The sequence below is a fragment of the Ahaetulla prasina genome, chromosome 8 (assembly GCF_028640845.1).
Source record: "Ahaetulla prasina isolate Xishuangbanna chromosome 8, ASM2864084v1, whole genome shotgun sequence".
In the NCBI taxonomy this organism is placed as follows: domain Eukaryota; kingdom Metazoa; phylum Chordata; class Lepidosauria; order Squamata; family Colubridae; genus Ahaetulla; species Ahaetulla prasina.
This window is the reverse complement of record NC_080546.1, coordinates 78,660,485-78,676,983: the sequence shown is the minus strand read 5'-3', so window position 1 is coordinate 78,676,983 and position 16,499 is coordinate 78,660,485. Positions and strand designations below refer to the sequence as shown.

At 43.1% G+C, this 16,499-nt stretch overlaps 1 protein-coding gene across 1 annotated transcript in view; it reads right to left on the bottom strand.

Moving 5' to 3' along the window:
- The window catches only part of KDR (kinase insert domain receptor), a 77,283-nt gene extending 61,682 nt beyond the window's left edge, over positions 1–15,601 (bottom strand). The window contains exons 1-3 of the mRNA XM_058193016.1: positions 15,309–15,601; positions 5,241–5,331; positions 2,146–2,342 (exon numbers count right to left, since the gene is read on the bottom strand). Coding sequence (XP_058048999.1) covers positions 2,146–2,342; positions 5,241–5,331; positions 15,309–15,381 — 361 coding nt within the window. The 5' untranslated portion in view covers positions 15,382–15,601. The remainder of the gene's footprint in view (positions 1–2,145; positions 2,343–5,240; positions 5,332–15,308) is intronic.
- Between the last annotated feature and the right edge of the window lie 898 nt (positions 15,602–16,499).

The following is a 16,499-nucleotide window of genomic DNA, read 5'->3' as shown; positions in this document are numbered from 1 at the left end:
GGATTTGAACCACTGAGCTGCCGACCTGTCGATCAACAAGCTCAACGATATCCTTCATGATATCCAGAAGTAAATGTGCGCAATACCAAAGAAGTCAATGTGGTTGTGATACCCACCAATTTGTTTAGTCCCTAAAGCCAATTAGATCAAATGGTTCAGGAGAATCCATCAGTGGAGTTTTGTTAGAAAAGTTAGGTATTTTCAGAATACTTTGCCTCTTTGTACGAGTTGCTAGAGAACACAAGTGAGACGGCATCGTTGTGCTCACGCCAATTTGTGGATTGGTGAAACACTTAAGCCAGAACACTTGAGCCAGAAGTGTGTGGAGCAGCTAAAAAAGTCAATGCAATCCTAGACTGCATTAATAGAGGGATAGAATCAACATCACATACCGTATTAGTACCGCTTTATAAGGCCTTGGTAAGGCCACACTTGGAATACTGCATCCAGTTTTAGTCAACATGACCTCCTTTTACCAGTCCACAATAGAAAGTGTCCTCACTTATTGCATTATGGTAGAAAGACACTACAGAGGGTAATGAGCACGGCATAAAAACATCGTGGGCTGTCCCCTGATATCACTGGATGAAATTGCTAGGACTCACTGCCTTAGAAGAGTAAGGAAAATCCTCAGGGATGACTCACACCCTGGTCAGCACCTCTTTATTGTCCTACCATCGGGCAGGAGATATAGAAGCATAGCCAGTCGTAACATCATAAGCAGAGGTTGGTTTCAGCAGGTTCTGAGCAGTTCTGAAGAACTGGTAGCGGGAATTTTGAGTAATTCAGAGAACCGGTAGTAAAAATTCTGACCCCACCCCCATCTATTCCCTGCCTCCCGAGTTCCAGCTGATCGGGAGGAAATGGGGATTTTGTAGTAACCTTCCCCTGGAGTGGGGTGGGAATGGAGATTTTACAGTATCCTTCCTCTGCCATGCCCACCAAGCCACGCCTACCAAGCCACGCCCACAGAACCGGTAGTAAAACATTTTGAAACCCACCCCTGATCGTAAGTACATAGTGTGATAGACTTGCACGGCCGGCACAACATGCAATGTCCTCACTCTGTCAAGGACCTTGGAGTACTCCTATCTAATGTTCTAAGTGTCAAAGCCCACTGTAACAACATTGCCAAAAAAACCATTAAGAATTGTAAACCTAATCTTGCGTAGTTTCTTCTCCGGTAATATTACGCTACTAACCAGAGCATACAAAACATTTGCTAGACCAATTCTCGAATACAGCTCGTCTGTCTGGAACCCGCACTGCATATCGGACATTAATACACTTGAGCGTGTCCAGAAATATTTCACAAGAAGAGTCCTCCACTCCTCTGCTCGCAACAAAATACCTTATGCCACCAGACTTGAAATTCTGGGTTTAGAAAATTTAGAACTATGCCGCCTTCGGTATGACCTGAGCATAGCTCATAAAATCATCCGCTACAATGTCCTCCCTGTCAATGACTACTTCAGCTTCAACCACAATACACGAGCACACAATAGATACAAACTTAAAGTGAATTTGATTGCAGAAAATATGACTTCAGTAACAGAGTGTTAATGCCTGGAATGCACTACCTGACTCTGTGGTTTCATCCAAAAATCCCCAAAACTTTAACCTAAGACTGTCTACTGTTGACCTCACCCCATTCCTAAGAGGTCTGTAAGGAGCGTGCATAAGAGCACCAGCGTGCCTACCGTCCCTGTCCTAACGTTCCCTTGAATTGTATTCACTTTATGTATTCAATTCATGCTTATACTTATATACATATTATCTAATATGTACTCGACAAAATAAATAAAATAAATTATAGTGTAATATTATGCACATATATGTAGAGAGGATTGTGTGTTTGTTAGTATGAGTTTACTGGGTTAGAGATTTTCTTTCTTTCACTCTGAGTTATTGCGATGCATTGTTTTGGGAGGATGCACTAAGGGAGGCTCAGCCAATCTCATTGTACACATATGTTGTGCATTGACAATAAAGGTTTGAAACTGATTACTAGTTAGTTGATCTGGTGGCATCAAGAGGATGGATCAGGGGAATTTTTGTTCTAATCCAACGGGCTTCACATTATACCAGTGAGCTGTTTTCCCATTGAACAGAAAAAAATGGCACTACCCATTTTTATGCACCTACCTTGTACATAAATATAAACACTTGATGAGGTGTGGTTGTCTTGGTAAAAGCACTTGTAGGACCCGGTGTCGTTGCCTATGGCTTCCGTCAGGGTGAGCATCTTACAGTAGGTATCGCTGGCACACTCGGTCAGCACGACCCGGTTTTCGATGCTGGTTTGGTTGTTCGGCAAAAGCCAATCCAAAGCCCTCTCGCCACTGAGGAGTAAGAAATGAAACTCATAAGCTACTTAAGAACATTTGAGCCCTATGGCTGGCAGGGGTCTCCAATCTTGGTCCCTTTAAGACTTGTGGACTTCAACTCCCAGAGTTCCTCAGCCAGCTTTGCTGGCTGAGGGACTCTGGGAGTTGAAGTCCACAAGTCTTAAAGGGACCAAGATTGGAGACCCCTGCCCTATGGCATTCTCCATTAATTATCTGTATCAACACTGTTAAAGCCATCAGAAGGCAGTTGCTTTAAATACAGCGGTGTTTCATTCATTTCAAGAGCAATGGGGTCAACACACAGCCCCAAGGGGGTGCCTGTGTTAATTGCGCAGGTATGAGATGTAATTTTCTCTATATTCACCTATGGAGATTCTCAGTCATCCAGGTCAGGGTTGTCCCAAAGTTGCTTTTTCAGGAGGCAACTGGACTTTCTTATTTTTTTCTTTGAAGACGTTTCGCTTCTCATCCAAGAAGCTTCTTCATCCCTGACTGGATGGTGGGGAATGGAAGGATTTATACTCCTTGCAGACAGTTGCAACCTTTTTAGTGAGTTGTTGAGGCTACCTGGAGGTTTATCTGTGTCCACATCCATTTGCACTACTCAGGTGATCCTGAGGACATAGGTGGCCTCAGTGACTCGCCACCCTTCCCCTCCCAGGAGTCCCCATGAGGCCCCTTTTTGGATGCAGGTAAGTGCAGGGTGCTCGGGGGGGGGGGAGCGGAGGCTCAGGGAGAGTGAAAAATGGGCCTACCGAAGTTCGGGAAGGCCGGAAACGGGCCCTCAGAGCCTGGGAAGGCCGTTTTTAACCTCCCAGAGGCTTGAGGAAAGCCTCCAGAACCCAGGGAAGGCAAAAATGCCTCCACCCCATTGTGCAGGAGCCCGACTAGGCCACACCAACCATGGCCACACCTACCCAGCAACCGGGCAGAGAACTCCTTGCTAAAATGTTTGAAGCCCACCCTTGTAGGCATTGCATTCCATTCCCAGGTCCTTGGGCTTGGAGCTTGGGGCTTTTCAGGATGGCATGAAGATCGCTTTTGGGTTTCCCCTAGTCTCTCCACAGCTCCCTCCCCCTACTGTTGGTGTATCTGAGATAGGTGTTGTGGTCCGCCAGCAGCCTGTGGAGCTGGCAGCAGAGTCGGACAGTGATGAGGCTGAGGAAGAACACAGGCCAGTCCTGGAAGCTGGGGAAGGCCCGGATGAAGGCTCTGTGTCGGAGGAAGAGGTGGGGCCAGGACCATCTGGGAGTGAGGTGCGGACTCCGGAGCTTCGAGGGGCTGACAATAGAGAGGCAGAGGAACAGGAGAAGCCTGTTCCTAATGCACGCATGAGAAGAGCTGCCAGAAGGCAAGAGCAGGTAAAGCAAAAAGGACAACTCAAGAGTAGGACCAAGAGATGATTGGCCCCTCCCATAAGGCTTAAAAGACCAGCAACGGCTCTTGGGCTCTTTCTTGGAAAACAATGTTGATAGACTTGCTTCTTGTCTTGCTGCATTTATTTCTTGTTGGCGTCTTCTGCTTTTGAATCTTTGTCAAGAAAAGCCTTTGACAGTTTGCCTAATTAGACTAAGGTTGGTTGATAAGACTGAAGTGTTATGAAGAATTTGTTTTGATTTAGTCTGGACGACGCTGAGAATGAGTTAATTCTCAGCTGTTTTAATAAAGTCTGTTTGTTTGGTTTCTCCTGTTCCTCTGCGTCTAATACTACCTACTTGGGCCTGACTCACAACAATAGGGAAGGTAGCGACAGATGACGGTGATCGCCTCTCAAACCTACAGTAGGACACATTCAGATCATCTGCTGGCTGATGGTTTTCTTCAGTAAGGGAGGGAAGTCTACCAATGAGGTTCTTCAGACTTCCCCACACATGAGCTCATTGCTTTTTTTATGAGAAAGTAGAAGGTCCCCATTAGTATCCTTGGATGCTGCTGCCAATGTTTGCACTATTTACACAGGAAACCCACATAAAAGGATGTGCTAAACAATATCCCAAAAATAAAAAGTGTGACTCCTCCCTTTATACACACAGCAGGAAGAAGGCTAGCCCTTGAACAAGAGATGGTAAACACAGATATCTAAACTTATACACAATGCCAGCTTGGATATTATTCAATATTAGCAGCACTTATGCTAAACACAAGCTATTGATCAGTCCCTAATTGGATGGCAAACTCTTACAAATTGGAGATGAGGTTGGCAAAAAAGGGACCGTATTTCCTAAATTGGCAACAAGCTGTCACTCCAATTATGCCTTAACCATCAGATGCCAGAGGGAGGGAGAATTGGATGCACCATCTAGGACACGAGCAAATAACAGTGACCAAAACCTTAGCCTAATTTCTTTATCTGAATTGTAATTTTCTACAGAAAAAAATGGGATACGGTGGCTCAGGGGCTAAGACGCTGAGCTTGTCGATCGAAAGGTTGGCGGTTCGACAGTTCGAATCCCTAGCAGTGGGGATTCATGGAGTGAGCTCCTGTTACTTGTCCCAGCTTCTGCCAACCTAGCAGTTCGAAAGCACGTAAAAAAATGCAAGTAGGAAAATAGGGACCACCTTTGGTGGGAAGGTAACAGCGCTCCGTGCGCCTTTGGAGTTTAGTCATGCCAGCCACATGACCACGGAGACATCTTCGGACAGCACTGGCTCTTCGGCTTTGAAACAGAGATGAGCACTGCCCCCTAGAGTCAGGAACGACTAGCACATATGTGCGAACCTTTACCTTTACAGAAAAAAAATGCTTGGGGCACAATAAAATTCTTTATTTGTATTCTCTGTGTCATGTAACTATTTTGTGTGGGGGGTTCATATCCTCAAGATAGACATGCATCATGGGAAGAAATTAAGACAAAACATTAAATACCAAGAATAATCGCCCTCTTCCCTTACCTGCAAGTAATCTGTAATGTATCATTTGCAGCTATCGTAATCATATGTTTTTGGATGCTAAGAGATGGTGGATCCGAAGAACTAGATGAACCTGTAAAATACAAATACAATTATTATAAATATATTATATATATATATATATATATATATATATATATATATATATATATATATATATATATATATATATATATATATATATATATATATATCACACACACACACACATATGCTATTAAAATGCATGGACTTCAACTCCCAGAATTTAAGGCCGTGCATCTTAAACTTAGCAAAGAATAGAACAGAACAGAATAGAATAGAATAGAATAGAATAGAATAGAATAGAATAGAATAGAATAGAATAGAATAGAATAGAATAGAAATTTTTTATTGGCCAAGTGTAATTGGACACACATGGAATTTGTCTTGGTGCATACGCTCTCAGTGTACATAAAAGAAAAGATACATTCATCAAGAATTGTAAGGTACAACACTTAATGATAGTCACAGGGTACAAATAAGTAATCAGGAAACAATCAATATCAATATAAATCTTAAGGATACAAGCAACAAAATTACAGTCATACAGTCATAAGTGGAAGGAGATGGGTGATGGGAATGATGAGAAGATTAATAGTAGCGCAGATTTAGTAAATAGTTTGACAGTGTTGAGGGAATTATTTGTTTAGCAGAGGAATGGCGTTCAGGAAAAAACTGTTCTTGTGTCTAGTTGTTCTGGTGTGCATCGTTTTGAGGGTAGGAGTTGAAACAGTTTATGTCCAGGATACGAGGGGTCTGTAAATATTTTCACAGCCCTCTTTGTGACTTGATCAGTATACATGTCCTCAATGGAAGGCAGGTTGGTAGCAATAATTTTTTCTGAAGTTCTAATTATCCTCTGAAGTCTGTGTCTCTCTTGTTGGGTTGCAGAAACATGCCCTCAACTTAGCTATGGATGAAAATATAGCAATTCCTTGTTTATAAACTAAAGCACAATTGAAACCCGAGACTTTTTTCTCCCTTGGGATTAATGGAGAGGCATCTAGAAAAAGTCATGGAATTTTGTTTTAGATAAACCACAGTGAGATTATTACATGCCCAAAAGTGGAAAGATTTAATACAACACAAGTTTTTGCATGAAACAAACAAAACGATGCACTTATGATTTGTGATTCCAGTGATTAAAAAAAATGGATGATATAAAAAAGGAAGCTTTTTTGTAGTCATAAAGTCAGAGATAACTTTGCAAAGAAATTAGAAATTTCGTTTTTGTTTCTTTTTTTTAATCCTTCATTTCTACACATCATTTTTCTCTTTTTCTTTTCTCTCTCTTTTTCCCTTTATTTTGTTACATTTAATGTATTTAAAAATTATTTATATGCACACACATTATATATATGTACACACATTCACACAAGGAGAGACAGACAGAGAGGCACATACATAAATAACACATACACACACTCCTATACTTATATCTCTTGGACTGCATGCTTTTAATGAATGCTGCCTTTCAGAATTACAAAACTGCATTCAAAATGTGTAAGTTTGGGAAATTGGTCTACAAAGCTAGAAAAAATAGATATATCTTGCTTTTTTACTGCCGCAATGGATTATGATCAAATTATAACTGAAGGCATGGGAAGCTGTTGTGGATTAGACTTGATAGACTAATTTGTCTACCTAACATTGTTGTCTAAATTAAGTCAGCAAATAAATTGGGGAGGAGGCTAAATAATACCATCCAAGGGAAAATGCCGATTCGTCCATTGAAAGGGTTAAATTGTGAAGCATGAAACATCAGACTGAAATTCATGAGTGCTATCATAACAGGAAGAATGGGCAGATGTTCAGGAGCTAGCAACTCAACTCTACAATTCATACAGCTGGGGTGGAGTTCCTGTTTGGTTGCACTTCTAGCTTCAAGGTCCAGCTAAAGGATATGCGCATTGAAATTACGGTGAACTCGGCTTTAATAATGATCTCATTTTTCTCAGGCGTGACTTCAATGTCCCCGTCGTTTAAACAGAAAACCATAATTTGCTCCCTTGATCAAATTAATTAAATTTGCTTGGAAGGCTTCCAAAGAACGTATCCGCGGCCACTCTGTAATGGAAGGATTTTACAAGAAAGCACGAAACAATTGGATCAGTATGGACCAAAGTTCTTCTTTCATTGAAATGCTTGCCGTGCAACTTTAGATGCATAGATGGGCTTTTGATTTTTAGTTGTTTTTTTTCCCTTCTTTTACAATGTTTGGTGTGGTTTTCCTTTGTCTTTTCTATTTAACTTAAGAAAAAGGAACATGCTCTACAGCAGCATTTCCCAGTGGGTGCATGGGGGCTAGTAAAAAAGTAAGAGAGAGCATCACAATGCAAGATCCACCCTATTTGCCTCATTTGTGTGAGGCCAATGCACATGCAAAAGATGTGAGGCTGACATCATACTCCTCCATCCATCACCTATCCATCACACAGCAGTGAGAGGCATTTTGGAGTCTTAGTGGACAACCAATTAAATATGAGCCAGCAGCGTGCGGCGCCAGCCAAAAAAGCCAATGCAATCCTAACTTGCATTAACAGAGGGATACAATCAACGTCAAGTGAGGTACTAACACCAGTCCATAAAGCCTTATTAAGATCACACCTAGAATACTGCGTCCAATTTTGATCACCACACTATAAAAAAGATGTTGAAACTCTAGAAAAAGTGCAGGGAAGAGCAACCAAGATGATTAGGGGACTGGAGGCTAAAACATATGAAGAATGGCTGAAGAAACTGGGCATGGCTAGTCTAGTGAAGAGAAGAGAAGGACCAGGGGAAACAAGATAGCAGTCTTCCAATATTTGAGGGGCTGCCACAAAGAGGAGGAAGGGGATCAAGCTATTTTCCAAAGCACCTGAAGGCCAGACAAGGAATAATGGATGGAAACTGAACAAGGAGAGTTTCAACCTGAAAATAAGGAGAAATTTTTTTTTTGTTTTTTTTTTGTTTACATTTATACCCCGCCCTTCTCCGAAGACTCAGGGCGGCTTACAGTGTATAAGGCAATAGTCTCATTCTATTTGTATATTTTTACAAAGTCAACTTATTGCCCCCCCCAACAATCTGGGTCCTCATTTTACCTACCTTATAAAGGATGGAAGGCTGACAGTGAGAGCAATCAACCCAATGGACAGAAGTTGCCTTCAGAAATTGTGGGAGATTCATTACTGGAGGCTTTCAAAAAGAGACTGGACTGCCCTGTCAGAAATCATGTAGGGTCTGCTTGTGGGTGTGTGTGGGGGGGTTGGACTAGAATATTTTGCAGCACCCTGACCCACTGTCCAACTTCCTTTCCTATAGGGAGGCTCCAGAGGTGGTATTCAGCAGGCTCTGACCAGTTCTGGCGAACCAGCAGCGGAAATTTTGAGTAGTTCGGAAAACTGGTAAATACCGCCTCTGGCTGGCCCAGCCCCCATCTATTCTCTGCCTCCCGAGTTACAGCTGACCGGGAGGAAATGGGGATTTTGCAATAATCTTCCCCTGGAGTGGGGAAAGAAGGGAGATTTTGCAGCATCCTTCTACTGCCACGCCCACAAAGCCACACCCACAAAGCCATGTCACGCCCACAAAGCCACACCCACAAAGCCACGCCCAGAGAACCGGTAGTAAAAAAAAATTGAATCCCACCTCTGAGAGGCTCTGAGGGAAAATGTTCTAGATATTTTTCCCTTGACGCTATTGGACACATATGACTCATTTTCAAAGTTGGTCACATTCCAATCAGTTTTTTGAAGAGTGAACTTGCTGACTCAAAGAGATTCCTAAGCACCGTTATGTAATTTCTTTCCAACATTTTACTTCAGTTGAAAGGAGTTACAAAAAGTTTCGATTTGTTTTTCAGGCAAGGGCTTAATTCTGGAATGACCATAATCATCATTTCCATTCATGCTAAATGGATTCCTGTCACGAATGTTCTTTGGAAGCAAACACCCCACCATATATTATTAAATGCCCCAAGAGAAATATTTCTTCTTGGAGAGTTTCTGGGCTATTTGAAACACGTACAGTAATTTAAAATAATCTATTCTGTACTGAATATTTTTGGCTTTTACTTATGTAAGTCTACAGTCCAAGACATGCGTGTTCCCTAACAAGCCCCAATGAACTCAACTTGTTTATGCATCAGTCCAAATCCCACATCATAAGTAATTATCAGCCATTCCTACACATGAGCATAGTAAAGATAAAGGTAAAGGTTCCCCTCACACATACGTGCTAGTTGTTGCCAACTCTAGGGGGCGGTGCTCATCTCCGTTTCAAAGCCGAAGAGCCAGTGCTGTCCGAAGACATCTCCATGGTCATGTGGCCGGCATGACTCAACGCCAAAGGTGCATGGAACGCTGCTACCTTCCCACCAAAGGTGGTCCCTATTTTTTCTACTTGCATTTTTACGTGCTTTCGAAACTGCTAGGTTGGCAGAAGCTGGGACAAGTAACGGGAGCTCACCCCGTTACACGGCAGCACTAGGGATTTGAACCGCTGAGCTGCCAACCTTTCAATCGACAAGCTCAACGTCCTAGCCCCTGAGCCACCGCGTCCCCCTAACACATGAGCATATGAATGTCTTATTGATTTCACTATGATGGTTTATGACCGTGGTAAAGATTTGATCAGACTGATTTTAATGGGGCTTATGTACAGATGCCATCTCTATATGTTTATTTGGCAGTAGAATTTTAATAGGACTCAGAATTGTCTTAGTCATTACAAGTGGATTTTTGGGGGCTTAGCCTAGTAATAAAAAAGAAACCCACATTCTCCATTATTCATTTCAAGAAAATTTGTAAACAAAAAACAGACTAACAGAGTTGGAAGGGACCTTAGAGGTCTTCTAGTCCAACCCCTGCTTAGGCAGGAAACCCTATACAAGCATTCACTGAGTTTCTACCCCAAAGGTGCTTTTTTTTGAAAAGGCAACTGGACTTTCTTTGTTTTTCCTTGAAGACGTTCCACTTTTCATCCAAGAAGTGAAGCAGCTTCTTGGATGAGAAGTGAAACGTCTTCAAGAAAAAACAATGAAAGTCCAGTTGCCTCTTGAAAAAGCACCGTTGGGACACCCATAGTCTGGATGGCTGAGAATCTCCAAAGACATTTTGAGTCTCTACCTACCACACTAACAATGCATCTCTCCCCTACACAGCATAATTACTTGCTACACAAGGCATAGAAAGCACCTGAAACAATCTTTAGCCCTTCACATTCTTGGCAGCATCGAAGTTTTGCTATTTTCATACAACTCCACTCCTTCCTTACCTTGAATTGACAATAACACACATACATACATACACATGAATATATGACAAATTAAATATTGATTAAAATCCCCAAAGCTTTAACCAAAAACTATCTACTATTGACCTCACCCCATTCCTAAGAGGTCTGTAAGGGGCGTGCATAAGAGCACCAGCGTGCCTACCGTTCCTGTCCTAATGTTCCTTTTGATTGTATCCAATTCGTATGGTTATTTCAGGCTTATAGTTATATATATATTGTTGTGTTTGACAAATAGATAGATAGATAGATAGATAGATAGATAGATAGATAGATAGATAGATAGATAGATAAATATGATAGCTATTTATATAATCAGTAACCTGTCTGTGATAGAAAGAATCGAGTAGCCTAAAAAAAGGACTGATTCATCCTTTCTTCCCTATGCTATTTTTTTTCCCCATTCTTCTTACGCACACTGCTCCCCAAATAGAAAAATAGTGCTGGCAACTAGATGCAGCTAAGACTTTTCCTTGTTTTTGGCCTGTGGCATGGTCCAAATTTCGCTTTGGTTTCAATCAAACTAGTTTATAACATTGACCTTTGTTTACTTGGAAATGAAGAATATGGATATTGATTACTGTCTTACTATCATCGTGAAGTTTACATATTAATCTTCTACTGTTGTAAAGAACTACTAAGAACAAGCAGCGCATTTGTTTATTCCCCTTGTCATGATCACGTTTTGCAGGACTGAAGACAACTGGAAATCCCAATTTCTGTGGGAACAAAAATTCTATTGGACAGAACTGAAGAGTCGGATTCACAGAATAGAAGCCACAAAATGTGCATTTCCTTATAACCCGGTGTTCCATCATCGCCTTCTGATCTAGCATATAACAGAATAACAGAGTTGGAAGGGACTCTGTCCTTGGACTCTGGAAATCTTCTAGTCCAACCCAGGGGTAAAATTCAGCAGGTTCTGACAGGTTCTGGAGAACCGGTAGCGGAAATTTTGAGTAGTTCAGAGAACTGGCAAATACCACCTCTGGCCCCAGAGTGGGGTGGGAATGGGGATTTTGCAATATCCTTCCCCCAGGAATAGGGAGGGAATGCCATGCCCACCAAGCCACGCCCACAGAACCAGTAGCAAAATAATTTGGATTTCACCACTGATCCAACTCCCTGCTCATATTGTAGTTCTCACTCCAGATAACTTTGTTTCTCAGCCCGGATAAACCTTTAATCAAACTTCAACAGAGAATTTGGGAATTAGATCTGTAGAATGACAGGGCCAAAGTCATCCATCCCTATTATGGTACATTTGTAGATTCTCCATGGACAATTACTGGCTTGCTCTCTAATCTCCTACTTATTTTGGTAAGAGATGCTATCCTTGGGTTCATTTGGCACACCAACTACTATGAAGTATATTAGTCTTTTGTATTGCAAACGTAAGTGTGCCTCCTCAGAAACAGAGGTTGAGCGAGTAGTCTAAACATTGTTACATGCCCCTTGTACCTCCTATGGCATCTGGTGTTCATAAATCCAATTATCAGAAATATTCATCGCCTTTCTGAACAAAAGGTTACAATTTTGCTTCTGCAAGATCTAACTGAGGCTATAAAGGCTGCCAAATTTCTAGCGTTGCCTATGGGTTATAGAAAGTGGATAATAGTCCTATCTCTTTTAATTTTATTTCTAGTTTTTTCTTTGGCATACATAAGTGCTTAGCGAACAGTGTACTGTGTGGGTCAATTTACTTTATACACCATACTAATAACAATAGTAATACTATTCAGGTATATAGCAGCCCAAGGAGCTGCTGATCCAGTTCTACAGAGGAATTATTGAGTCTGTCATCTGCACCTCTATAACTGTCTGGTTTGGTTCTGCAACCCAACAAAACAGACACAGACTTCAGACAATAATTAGAACTGCAGAAAAAAACAAGGGCTACCAACCTGCCTTCCATTGAGGATCTATATACTGCACGAATCAAAAAGAGGGCTGTGAAAATATTTACAGACCCCTCACATCCTGGACATAAATTGTTCCAGTTCCTATCCTCAAAACGAAGCTACGGAGCACTCACACCTGAACAACTAGACACAAGAACACTTTTTTCCTGAACGCCATTACTCTGCTAAACAAATAATTCCCTCAACACTGTCAAACTATTTACTAAATCTGCACTACTATTAATCTTCTTATCATTCCCATCATCCATCTCCTTCCTCTTATGACTGTATGACTGTAACTTTGTTGATTGTATCCTTACGATTTATATTGATATTGTTTCCTGATTGCTTATTTGTACCCTATGACTATCATTAAGTGTTGTACCTTATGATTCTTGATGAACCTATCTTTTCTTTTATGTACACTGAGAGCATATGCACCAAGACAAAATCCTTGTGTGTCCAATCACACTTGGCCAATAAAAAATTCTATTCTATTCTATTCTATTCTATTCTATTCTATTCTATTCTATTCTAATGCTCCTTCAACTTCTAACATTTACGTCTACATAGCAATTGTAATAGGAATCTTCGCAGGCAAAAATGCTATCTCTTTACTCATTGTTTGAAGTTCATTGGTTGGTTGATTCTTCCACATTTTAAATGTTGGATTTGGTTTTATTGGTCTGAAACCACAAATAAAAGGAAACAAAAGTACACTTCCCTTTAACTGGTGTACTCTAAATGCCCTGGATTACAACTCCCATATTTCACAGCACAATGGTAATTATATGAGATTTGGGACACCAATATTTGGCCCCAAACGACTGTTAGCTGTGCTTCCACTGGTCTCCAAAATAACCAGCAGTAGATTTGCAAGGTATTTCGTGCAACCTCAATTCCACTGCTACAGACCCCCATAAAATCTGCAAATAAGCATTGTCGACCTTTTAATTGTTTCCTTTATCTTGTATCGCTTCAAAAGTGCCTCCAGTCGCTGTGCAAGGGAGAGACTATTATTTTTTTCCTTCAAGGGATTACAATCCAGAATGTCTACACTTTTCTTTCATTAACTCCAAAGTGAACATCTCCTTTCCTTTCTCCTTCCATCTACTACCTCCAATGTGGAACTGGGCATGGCTAGTCAAGTGAAGGACCAGGGGAGACGTGATAGCAGTCTTCCAATATTTGGGAGGCTACCACAGAGAGGAGGGAGGGGGGACAAGCTATTTTCCAAGGCCAGACAAGGAATAATGGATGGAAACTGAACAAGGAGAGATTCAACCTGGAAATAAACAGAAACTTTCTGACAGTGAGGACAATCAACCAGTAGAACAGAAGTTCTACTTCAGAAGTTGTGGGAGCTTCATCCCTGAGTCTTCCGTCCCTTTAGAGTAAAGGTAGTCCTCAGCTTACGACCGCAATTGAGCCCCACATTTCTGTTGCTAAGTGAGACACGTGATAAGTGAGTTTTGCCCCATTTTACGAACTGTCTCGCCACAGTTGTTATGTTTAATCGCTGCAGATGTGAAGTTAGCAAGGTGGTTGTTAAGCGATTAAACATAACAACTGTGGCGATTAAACATAACAACTGTGGCAACCGGCTTCCCCACTGACTACGCTTGTCAGAAGGTTGCAAAAGGGGAAGACTGCCAACGTCATAAATATGAGTCAACGGCCAAGCACGTGAACTTAATCCAAGTTCAGTTAACGGCCAAGTTAATCACGTGACCAGAGGGATGCTGCCATGGTCATAAGCGCGAAAAGAAACCGGAAGTTATTTTTTGTTCCGGTGCTGTTATAACTTGGAAAAGTCACTAAGTGAACTGTTGTAAGCTGAGGATTTACCTGTCATTTATTTAGCTAGCTAGCAAATTCATACAGCCGGCCATCTCACAAGGGGTGAACCCTTGGCGGCGTAAGACCGCAGTGACAATGAAAACAGCATCACCATTGATAAAATAAAAGTAAAGAAGAAGGAAAAAAACCAGAGAAGGACCAGGAGTGCGGGAGGATCTCCAGTCGCTCTCCCGGTGGGCATCAGGCTATGCAGTTCGTGGAGCTCGTGGAGAGCCTATTCCAACCCGACTCATCGAGCCGATCCCTGGGTCCAGCTATGGAGAGCCTATTCCAACCCAACCCGGCCAGATCAATCCGATATCTGAGTCCAGCTATGGAGAGCCTATTCCCACCCAATCCACCCAGATCGATCGGATCCCTGGGTCCAGTTATAGACAATCTATTCCCACCCAACCCTACCGGATCGATCGGATTCCTGGGTTCAGCTATGGAGAGCCTATTCCAACCAAACCCAGCCTCTTAGATCGGATCCCTGGGTCTGGCGGTGGAGAGCCTATTCCCACCCAATCCACCCAGATCGATATGATCCCCTGGATCCAGTTATGGAGAACCTATTCCAATCCAATCCACCCAGATCGATACGATCCCTGGGTCCAGCTATGGAGAGCCTATTCCAATCCAATCCACCCGATCGATCGATCGATCGGATCCCTGGGTCCGGCGGTGGAGAGCCTATTCCCACCCAATCCACCCAGATCGATACGATCCCCTGGATCCAGTTATGGAGAACCTATTCCAATCCAATCCACCCAGATGGATACGATCCCTGCGTCCAGCTATGGAGAGCTTATTCCCACCCAATCCACCCAGATCGATCGGATCCTTGGATCCAGCTATGAAGAGCCTATTCCAACCCAACCCAATCCAGCCGGATCGATCTGATCCCGGAGTCCAGCGGGGACAGAAGGGACCGACCCTTCCCGGTGGTTTTCCTCCCTTGACACCGCCGCTTCCCCAAACCCGGATCACGGTCTCCACGGACGCCCCTTACCCGAATCCCCCAGGCAGGGCTCGGCAGCGAAGCACAGCGCGAGAAGCAGCCCGGCTCCCGCCGCCAACTCCATCGCGTTTCGGCTCTCAAGGGGACGGAACGAGCCTTCCAGCCGAAGCGGCGGCGGATTTCAGCCGAACCCTGAGCGGCGGGATCCCCGAGGATCAGATCCCCGCGGATCGGATTCCCCAAGGAGCGCTAAAGGCCGGGCGAGGCGCTTCTTCTTCTTCCAGCGGCCGGACGAGAGGCGTTTGATCCAGCAGAGCGTCGGCCGAGCGCTTCTTGTTTCGGAAGGGGGAGGAGCTTGACGGGGAAGCTCCGCCCCCGTCCCCCTTTCTCCAGACCGTCCCGAGGCGGGGGGAGGGGGGACTACCTGGAGTCCGGACATCTCAGATCGGGCGTCCTTTTCTAACAGACCTTCCAGCCATTTGTTTGAGGTCGGAGAGCGGTTCTCATCCTTTCCGGACACAGAGATTATTCACAGATTAACAGAGTTGGAAGGGACCTTGGAGGTCATCTAGTCCAACCCTCCCCATCCACCCCACCCCACCCCAAGCAGGAGACCCTACACTCTGACAGATGGCAGCCCAGTCTCTTCTTGAAAGCTTCCAGGGATGAAGCTTAAGGAGGGGAGAAAAAAATGTAGGTTGATGAAAGGAAGACCGATTGGGGCAATCGAGTTTTGTCTGAAGCCTGGGAACTCAATGAGTTTGTTTGTTTTTTAGAATATAATAGGATCTGGAAGGGACAACCAGATCCTATTATAGGCCAAAGAGGTTGTAAAAAAATGCTTTTAAAAGGTTAAAAAAAAAGCCTCTGACGATCAGGCAATTTAGCTGGGATCATCAGAGCCTTTTTTGGTAACCTTTTAAAAGCATTTTTTAAAAGGTAAAAAAACTGAAGCCTGCTCGGCAAAAAATGGGGGGTGTAGGCAAAAAATGAGGGGTGTAGGCAAAAAATGGGGGGTGTAGGCAAAAAATGGGGGGGATTCATTTGAGAGATAGTGAGAGTGAGAGAAAGAAAAGGAAGGAAGGAAGGAAGGAAGGAAGGAAGGAAGGAAGGAAGGAAGGAAGGAAAAAGGAGAGGAAGGAAGGACTACAAACCTGGCACTAGATGCAGCTTCAGAGGATAATCCAAGGCTGGAAGGGATCTGGAGGTCATCCAGTCCAACCCTGCTCCAGCAGGACATTG